The 9,747-nt window shown below is 37.2% G+C and overlaps 1 protein-coding gene across 1 annotated transcript; it reads left to right on the top strand.

Moving 5' to 3' along the window:
• The first annotated feature begins 907 nt into the window (after positions 1-907).
• On the top strand, positions 908-8,378 carry GLO1 (glyoxalase I). The gene is given in 7 exon segments (XM_084515050.1): positions 908-1,062; positions 1,794-1,876; positions 3,386-3,526; positions 4,282-4,349; positions 5,420-5,509; positions 6,913-6,981; positions 6,984-8,378. Coding segments are annotated over 7 exon segments (699 nt in total). The 5' UTR covers positions 908-981; the 3' UTR covers positions 7,151-8,378.
• The last annotated feature ends 1,369 nt before the right edge of the window (positions 8,379-9,747 follow it).

Here is a 9,747-nt window from a genome sequence, read left to right as displayed (position 1 = left end):
CCAGGAGCTGAACCTTGCCCCTGCCTTCTCCCTGTAGAGAGCACCAAAGGCCTCTGTAAAGGGACTTGCACAGCTTGGTATCATAAAATCAGGGATTTGTTTCATATGCACTACGTGTACTTACTGAACTCAAGAAACGTAACAAGATTTACAGAAAGTTTTTGTGCTGCCGTGTTTTTTTGTTTTGTTTGTTTTTCCCCTTCTTAATTACAAGTGGAAGTTTATGTTGAATATTCAGTTCGGGAAGGAAAAAACTGTTTTCCATTCCTAGCTTTGAAAGATGGGATATTCTTATCTTTTACACCTACGGGTCAACGGGTTAGCCCAAAGCAGTACTACCTAACTCTAACGGGTAGCAACTACTATCCAAAATGTTCCCTTAGCTTCTGTCAGTAAAAGCAGAAACTGACATCTGTAAGTACTAAAATATGTGAACCACACATTTATAAGCTCACAGTCTAAAGGCATGAAGTCAGATCTTCAAGCCACCTTAACGTGTCATCAGTTGGAGGAGTTTACAGAATAAAGCACTGTTTATTGGAGTTATATGTGTAAACCTGCCCAGGGGCTTTTATGGTCCCCTCTGCCTGCGATCCAGAGAGGGGCGCTCCTTCACAGCCACGCAGAACACCCGTGCTTCCACATTTGCGGTAATTAACCAGCCGCACGCTGCAGGTTAAATTTGACTAACATTTAAAAGCACTCGTTTATTAGTACGGCAGAGCCACCAATCCCGCTACCTCAAAAGCGGGACTGGTGGGATTTTTTAATACATAAATAAATAAACAAGCAAATAAATAAATAAGTAAATAAAACAAAACAAAGCAAAATAAAATAAATAAGGCGGGGGAAAGCCCTGCCCGTCCTCCCTTCGCGGACACCCCCCTAGCACGAACCCCCGCCACACCTCTGGGGCGGAGCGCTGCCTCCCCCGGGCAGCCTTCATCCTCCCTTCTCCTCCCCTTCTCCCAGCTCCGTAAAATGGCGGCCCCGGCAGAGCCGTGCGGCCTCAGCGATGAGGCAGCCTATGGCGCCTGCTCCGAGCCGGATCCCAGCACCAAGGTGGGGCGGGCGGCTGGGGAGTGTGGGGGGCAACTCGGGGCTGTGGTAGCGGCGGCGTCCTGCCCCTTTGGAGGGTGGCGGGGAGCGGCAAGGGAGAGAATTGGGGGCTGTTTTATTAGGGGGAATAGGTAGTAGTATTTAAGCTTAGCTTCTAAGTCTGTCCCTTGCATGGAATATGTGTTGAAAATATCTAACTTGCGTTTCATCCACCTAGCTGTTCAGTAGCCCTTGGTATATAAAGTAATGCTATGGCTTGAGAAAATACCTTTACAGAATGGTAGGCCAAAATATCGTTGTGCTTGACAGATTCAACAACTGTGAAATGAAATCATGAGCTCAGCAGTTTAGCTTCAATTAAGTTCTGCGTAAGCGTGCAGTGAGACCCAGTACCAACTGCTAGCGTACCTGCGTGCAGGACAGAGCATGTGTAGTACAGCTCCATAAAAAAAATAATAAAAATAAGAATGCTACAAACTTTTGATATTTCTGATTTACATATTGAATGATGTCTGCATTTTTTTTTTCTTCTTATAGTACAAAGCTATGTTTATTTAATATGAAGATGCATCGGTTGTATCAAGAACAAATATTTTATTTACACTGGATATAATACTGTATTTGTTACTTCTATATCTGCTGTTTTTAGTTTAATTATTAACTGACTTCTTTGTTAATATGTATTTGTTTCATATCTAAAAATAAACTCTTTTCTTTTTTTTTCCCCCCTCCAGGACTTTTTGTTTCAGCAGACAATGTTAAGAGTAAAGGATCCTAAGAAGTCGCTGGATTTTTATACGAGAATTCTTGGAATGACGTGAGTGGAAGTTGTATGCTACAGTAACTTTGCTTGTTCATACTATCCTTTTGAAAAGACAAACTTCTGTTATTTTGATGTAATTATATTAATTGCTTTAACTACATCAACAATGCTGGCCTATCAGCTAATGCCAAGTTAGGTAATCTGGCAATCTCCAAGAATTTCCACAGCACAATTAATGCCGAAGTTACAAATGAGCTAAAATTGGTGTTGGCTAGAACTTTTTTTTTTTTTTTTCTTAAGTAGGTCATTAATTATCAGTATACAGCTTGCTTATTTGCCCCGCACTGATTCTGCAGTTACCAGTTAACTTGTATGACAGTGCTTATAATCAGGAGTCATTGCTATAAGTCTTAAAACTTTCTGCTAGTTCTCAGAGTTGGCTGAGAACCACCTCTAAACGTAAGAGTCCAGGATGACACAAACTGGTGACAAGGTTTGAATTCCTTTTGGAGAAGGCTGTGAGGAGGCAGATGCCCTGCAGTAGCCTAAGGTGTTTGTGCTAAGACTGTGCACGTTTTTGTCATATGAAAAGTTTATTTTAAAACAACATTCTAGTTTATTTTTAAACATCTTGAAATCAGTCCAGTCTAAGGTAAAATAAAATGCCTTAACTTTAGTGAAGAGGTGTGTGATAGAAATTAAAAAGTAATTAAATGGTAAGCTGAAAAATAAATCAGGTGTGTTTTGCTTGCTTGCTCTGATCAAACTTCCTATGTAAAAATGATTTGAAGTATGCAACATTTCTAGGAATAAGGGAAAATTAGTGGAGTCTTGTCTAAAGTTCTTTGAAGCTTACAACACTTTGTACGCATCATATGAGATCACTCTTAGCAGTCTTACCTTGTGCAATTTTCTATAGAACAATGATGTGTGTGTATCAAATATGTCACAGTAAAGTGAGTGAATTCTTGCTGTTAGCAAAGGGATAAACCTTATAAGCTGCTTATATAGCAGCTTTTTATGACCTAGGGTATTTTGTAGTTGATTAAGTTATCACATCTGAAATGGCTTTTATGGTTATACCAATCTGTGGAAATAGTAAAAAATATTTCATCCATATGTTTGTTTGTTTGTTTTTTTTAACTTGCCTGTGTTTGTAAACTTGGTCTGGTGCCAGCAAGTTCCATGGCATGAGTAAATTTCAAAGTAAATGTTTTCTATTCTGTGGTGATACTGTAATGTGGTTTATAAACATAAGGATCTTCCTGAGGAAATACATACCAGTAACAGTGGTGGCCTCAGACTTAAGCCTTTGTATTGACTTTGCTATCCAGTTACTGATGGCTTGGCTTTTAAGCATCTGTTTCTTCTAGTCTTTAGAAGTTTCTGATGTGTTCTGGAATGTTTTTACTTGATAGTTCAAAACAGCTGTTTTAAGGTGTGGATTGCAGTCAGGCAAAAATCGTGGCAATAATTCTTCCATGGGGGAAGAATACTGGTTTATTTGCAGGCTACCCGATTATCTTTTTTAGTTACTATTTCAAAATATTTTTTTCCACTTAGACTGCTTCAAAAATTTGACTTCCCTACTATGAAGTTCTCGCTGTTTTTCCTGGGGTACGAAGATAAAAATGATATCCCAAAAGATAAAGCTGAGAGAACACCTTGGACCTTCTCTAGAAAAGCTACACTTGAACTGACACAGTAAGTATTAATAGTGAGAGATGACATTTAATTAATGGTGATTCTGCAGAAGCAGATGACTGTAAGTCCTGTTGGATTGAATGAAAATGCAGTAACTACTGTAGAAACATCTTCACTGTTATATAGCCTTAAAATATGGCTGAGATCTTAGAGACTTAGTCTTCATCTTTATAGAGCTCTTTCAAACTTCTGGGTGAACAGTGGTATGTAAGTATGAAATAGTATTTGCTGTCTCTTTTGAATATGCATACTCCCTGGGGAGCGATACCGTGGAACTGAGGAAAAATGATGTGCTTAGAACTTCTGGGATACCTGAAGCATCCCGATAGTTGGGTAACTATTGCTTCTGAAATCTAATCAAAAGAGGTATTAAGTCAAAAAAACAAAACAAACAAATGGAAAAAAAAACACTTTACATGAACAGGGCAATTACGTTAATGCTACTAATGATTGCACAGAAGTGCAGGGAGACTTGTTCTCCTTTGTAATTGGAATGAGATAGGAGTGTCTCTCAAACTCATCCAAATGTAGAACCTGAATATTAGTGAGGGGTATGAACCTGACTGAATTAGCCCTTTGTCTGCTTTGAAGACTCCCTAGGACCTATGATTTGGGAAAATCTTGATAGTTTAATGAATGCAGCCAGCAATTGAAATTTTCTGATTTTTAGAAGAGACAACTTCCATGGAAACTGAACATGCAGAACTTGTTGATTTCAATGGTCTTCTTCAATGTATAATAATTGCTTCTTACAGCAACTGGGGCACTGAAAATGATGAAAATCAGTCCTATCACAATGGTAATTCGGATCCTCGAGGATTTGGTAGGTCTTTTGTTTAGTGCTTGTAATTTTCATGTTTTGTTTTATTGTCATTATATTTTTACTCTTGTGTATTGGAGAAGAATGGCATTTCAAAGTTTTTTGTTTTTTTTAGAAAACATCTATATAACTAAAGTGCAAAAATTATGTATATGCGTTAGGCTTTTTTTCTTTTTTTTTTTTTTTTTTTGAGAAATTTTAAAATATTTTAACTTGTGTGAATGAGAAGACTTTTCTAGTGGTAAATAAGGAAACTTGTATCCCTGTCCTTTACATGCTGGAAGAAGCAAGATACACTGTGAAAGATGATGAAAATATGTCAACATGTTTCAGAGTAATGATCCACAGTTACACTTTTTATATGTCTAATCTTTTGGCAAGCAAACACATTAATAGTAACTACTCAATTAAGTGCAATAACTGCTCCTGCATATTGGATTGTGATGTTCAGACTGTTTTAAATTCAGATTTCTATTCAGTAATGCACTGATCACCCCTTTTGAGCTAGAAAGAGAATTCTGTTCATCTGTAGCACTGAGGGTAGTATTCATGTGGCTTGACTTTATTTTGAGCACTTGAAAGGTCACTGGCTTGTGAAATAAGTCTCATACTCAATCTAGCCACTTGACATTTAAAGCTTCTGAACTGATTTGTAAATTCAGGCCTTGCATGGTGCTACTGTTAGTCTCTACAAATACAGCATTAATGATAAATGCCTTGCACTGTTGAACTGAGCAAATGCAACAAAATCCTGTTACGTGGTTGCCTTCTTGAAAAGCAATACACAAAATAGCTTGAGTATCCTATTTCTTTCCTACTGTAGATAATATTCTCATCTAAATAACATGAGCTACTTTAAATGTCCTATTTTAAAAGCATTGTCAGAAAGCTAATTTTCTGAAGGAGAATATTGTTAAAATTTGAAATGCTCTTCTTTCTGGAAGCAATAATTTCCTTAGGTATGTCACATCTGAAGTGAACTTTTTGCACAGGATGAAATGCTGAGCAAACTTTTTTCTCAAATACCCAGCAATGCTGAGAGTGTACCTGACTCTTCTTACCCCATTTCACAGGACACATTGGAATTGCTGTCCCTGATGTCAATAAAGCTTGTAAGAGGTTTGAAGAACTAGGAGTGAAATTTGTGAAGAAACCAGATGATGGTAAGACTTAATCAGGAATGCAAGTAATTTTGCTGTTGTTCCTTGTTCTTAAAATACTATGTCTGGTAGCTTTGCCTCCTGGAAAGCTCAATCTGTCTCTGTAGTTGTCACTCCTTAGAACGTACTGGAACCAATTACCCCTGTTACCTCTTATACAATGGGCAAAAATGACAGTGCAGAATTATATCATTTGTCTGTTCTTGCATGTTATTCTGTGTCTGTCTGTAGCAACCGTATCTTGAATATAGATTTCTTATTTGAAAATTTGAACTCAATATTCCTAGGATTTTAAAGTTTCAGAGCCCTTACTTGTTCAGCACCTAATAAACCTTGAGAGAGTTGATACTTGAGCTCTTTACTTCAATGCTCTATCACTTCACAGCTCTAAGAATGTAGAAGGAACTTAGACTGTGAGTGGTGTAAACTCCTGGAATCAGCTAAGCATAAGGGTAAAAAAAGAGAAAGCTGTTTTTAACATTAAAAATTAAAATTGATGCAGCAAGTACCAGAGAGTAGGAAGAGGCTTGGGGCTTCACATTCACTGTTTATGGGGCAGGCTGAGAGAGTTAATGCTATTTTTTTTCCCTGTGTTACTGAATCTAACTCCTATTCTCAGCAGTTTTTCTAACTAGAATATAAGAGGTTGGACTCGATGATCTTGAGGTCTCTTCCAACCTAGAAATTCTGTGATTCTGTGATAATAGGAATTAGGTTGGTTCTGTTATAGTGAACAGGGTAATAGAGGAAGTATAACTAAAACCAGGTACTTAACACTCCAAGGTAACATGTTAAGCTGTGCTATCCTGATTCACTGTTAAAGAATGATTTTGGGGACCCTGTTTTTGTGAGTAGTATTCTTTTCCAACAGTTTAAAACTACTGCATTTGTCTTACCTAGTGATGCAAGTGTGTACTGTAAACCAGGTCAGGTGTGGGGAACAAACAACTGAAAAACAGTACTGTACAAAACTTCAGTGTTGAGGCAGGTATGGGAAAAATGCAGGGTAGAGGAACAGAGGATTTTTTTTTTTTTTTTTTACTAGCAAAGGCAGTTCAAGAAAGTGTATCAAAACATCTCAGAGCACAAAAATGTTTTCCTGATACATTCAGGAAAATATGAACATTTACATGGGCAAGGAATTCAGGAGAAGAGGAACACTTACAGGGGCAAGAACATTGATTTAAGTCAACAGAAGATGGATTTCAAGGTGACTTTATAGCTTCATTGAGTGTCAGATTGACAACACAGCACTCAAAGATCTTACTGATTAAAAACTAATCTGGATGTTTTCAAATTTAAACAGCAAATTCTGAACTAGTACAAAAAGAAAATGTGGAAGTTCTTGTATTTAAGACTTAGTTATGTAGTCTTACCTTGTTTCTTTGGTGTTTTTTCTCAAATAGGTAAAATGAAAGGACTTGCATTTGTTCAAGATCCTGATGGCTACTGGATTGAAATTCTGAATCCTAAACACATGGTGACTCTCACTTAGATGCACACTTTCAGTTCCGTGGAGAAAATCTGCAACAGCATTTGTGGAATTTCTTGCTTAATGGAGAGGAATCAACTATGCTCAGAGTCTCCTCTAAAACTGTCCCCTTGGACCTCAATGTACTTGAATTCCCTCTTGTTTTCCCGTGATGCCCCTGCAATTTGCTTCCAACTAGGAATCCTCAACTGTCTTTTGGAAGAGCACTAATATGTACTCTGCTCTTGAACATTGATTATGTTAATATTTAACTAAACATGCTCATAAGATAGATTACCAGAAATTCACTTCACTTTAGAGTCTTTAGATTTAAACTAAAAGAAAAAATAAAAATCTTGCGTTACTGCTGGTGATCTTCAACAAGGAGAAAAAGAAACTTTAAATTTAATGAAGTCAAAGGATCCTGAAGGCTTCATGCCCTATCTTGTATGCTAGAAAATAAAGTATCTAACTTCTTGCTTTAGTAGCATGTTTATGGAAGTCTTAATCTTACATTATGCAAAGGAAAAGTCTGGCCACCGTTAAGCAGCCTTGTCTGGAACAAGAAACTTTGTAGATTAGTTCACCCGAAAGAATTCTGTATTTAAACTTCTGGCTGCTGACTGGGAGACAATATAAGAGGTCTCACAGTAGTCCTTCTAGTGTCTTTTAACACTAGAAGGAACTTGTTCATAGTTTTTGTTTTGATGCAAGTCTGGGGCTATATTCTTTTTACGTGCTGTGTATAGTCCTGTATTAGGAGTGCAATGAAGAAGAGTACTTGAAACGGCTTCCTATAAGTAGGCATTTTGGTTGCCCTCTCTGAGTGATGGTTACCGAAATTATACTTGTAAATGCTACATTTTCCTGTTATTTATATCTGTTACACAAATCATTTTACTTCACATGGTTCACCTGGTATGAGTAGCATAAAACATACTGACTTCTGAAATCCTGCTAACAAAACCAAGAAAATCTCTCTGCATTTACTGTGGTTTGAGTAGCACTTAACTCATTCTCAGTCTTCAACTGTGCAATGGCATCTCCATTCACTTCCAACTATAAAGCATTGATGAAAATAACAAAACAACTTTTTAAAGCAGTATGACAAGTCACTTTGGTAGTTTTTGAATCCTAGATAAACAAAAAGCTCTTTGTTTTGGTTTATGGATTTTTTTTTTGAGGGGGGAGAGACTTGGTCATAAAAGAAGAATAAGTGGGAGTACAGCAATGAAGGTAACTGTGTGACTTGATTAGCAGGATAATGGCGACGTGCAGAGTTGTTGATAACTGATTCAATAACTCTCTGTCCTTTCAGTTAAAAACTATAGAAGGTACTGCATTTGATTTCTACTATGCTAATCTAGATATTAATGACAAATATAAAGCATTGTTGTCCAAGAGTAGTCTACAATATTTTGTTTACCTTTGGAAATGAGTAAAAAACATTATACGCTTCATCTGAGTTTTAATAGCTGTTGGAAAAGAGAATGGGAAATGCATTGCCCTGTTTACTGTCCCCTACAGATGTACAAAAAAACCCACAAATTTATTGGAAAGTAGACAGCAACTCTATAAAGATGTTTCCTATATTTTATAAAGCAACCCCAATAGTTCAAATTGTCTTTTGTATGATATTTTGTGGATGGTCTCTACTTAAGTAGATAGGGCACTATAGGTAGTGCCCTATAAGTGTTGTTCACAAATTTTCTCCATTCTTGAATGCTTGCCAAGTAGTTGTTTTCTGAAACAGTAAACAGCTTATGCTGTCTGCACTCCTTTATTTCCAGAGGTAATACCTAGACTGTTTACTGTCTTGTTTCTGTGTTGTTTCTTTCATTTTCTCTTATGTTAGGCCCTTCTGATAGGGACAATGTAGTTACCACTGTTTGCAGTGAGATCTTAGAAACTGAGTTGTCATAATAGCTGTCTCAGTCATCTTCCTCACAAATGTGGCATGTCTGATGTTGTGTCCAGCCCCAGGCAGGCTACTTCAGTATAATAAATTAGCACTGATGTGCTTAAATGCTGGGTTACTTTTATACCAAGTTTATTAAGCAGAAATGAGAAGCCAGTTCAAGGCTCTGTAGTTTCCTGAACAATTAAATCGGGCTGTTCATTTTAGCAGAAATTTAGGTTGGCTCTGGTGACTCAGGAAACCTCACCCTACTTAAAAAAAAAAAAAAAAGTACATGATATTGCAGGATATCTTACAGCAGCAATTAAGAGAATTCTTAATTTGAAGACTATGGTAGTGTAGTTTTAGTATGATAAGGTGTCTTCTGAAGTCAATAGCCAGTTGGATGAGAATATTGCTGAGAAGGAGAGCTACAGCAATGAGATGAGACAAAGCACGCACTTGTCTGCAGCTTACATCTGTTCTGATGGTTAAACTTTCTTATGTATGTACCTTCTCATGCTGGTGTGCTGAAATAGGAACTTAAGATGAAGTAAAACTCACTTGAAGCACAAGGGCTAACTGCATTTCCTTACCATCCGGAATCTTGCTTTAGATGGTGAGTAGAATAAAACAGGCTAAGAGTAGTCTAAGTGAAGTTGTCTGAAACTAGTTTTATTTTAATCAATACAGATATATCATCTAAAGGTCTGGGCAAGGAAAATCCCTACATTTTACAAGTGTGTAACTTGGGAGTTACATGCTCATATTTTATCTACATGAAGTATTTCACTCAGACTTGTGTCATTACAGTTCAAAGTGCAGGTGTGACTGGAAATGCTATTGACAAAACTGTATGGAATCTGGTAATTA

This window comes from Aythya ferina, assembly GCF_964211825.1.
Source record: "Aythya ferina genome assembly, chromosome: 3".
NCBI lineage: Eukaryota > Metazoa > Chordata > Aves > Anseriformes > Anatidae > Aythya > Aythya ferina.
The sequence above is the reverse complement of the archived record's forward strand: the minus strand, read 5'-3'. Positions and strand labels throughout refer to the sequence as shown.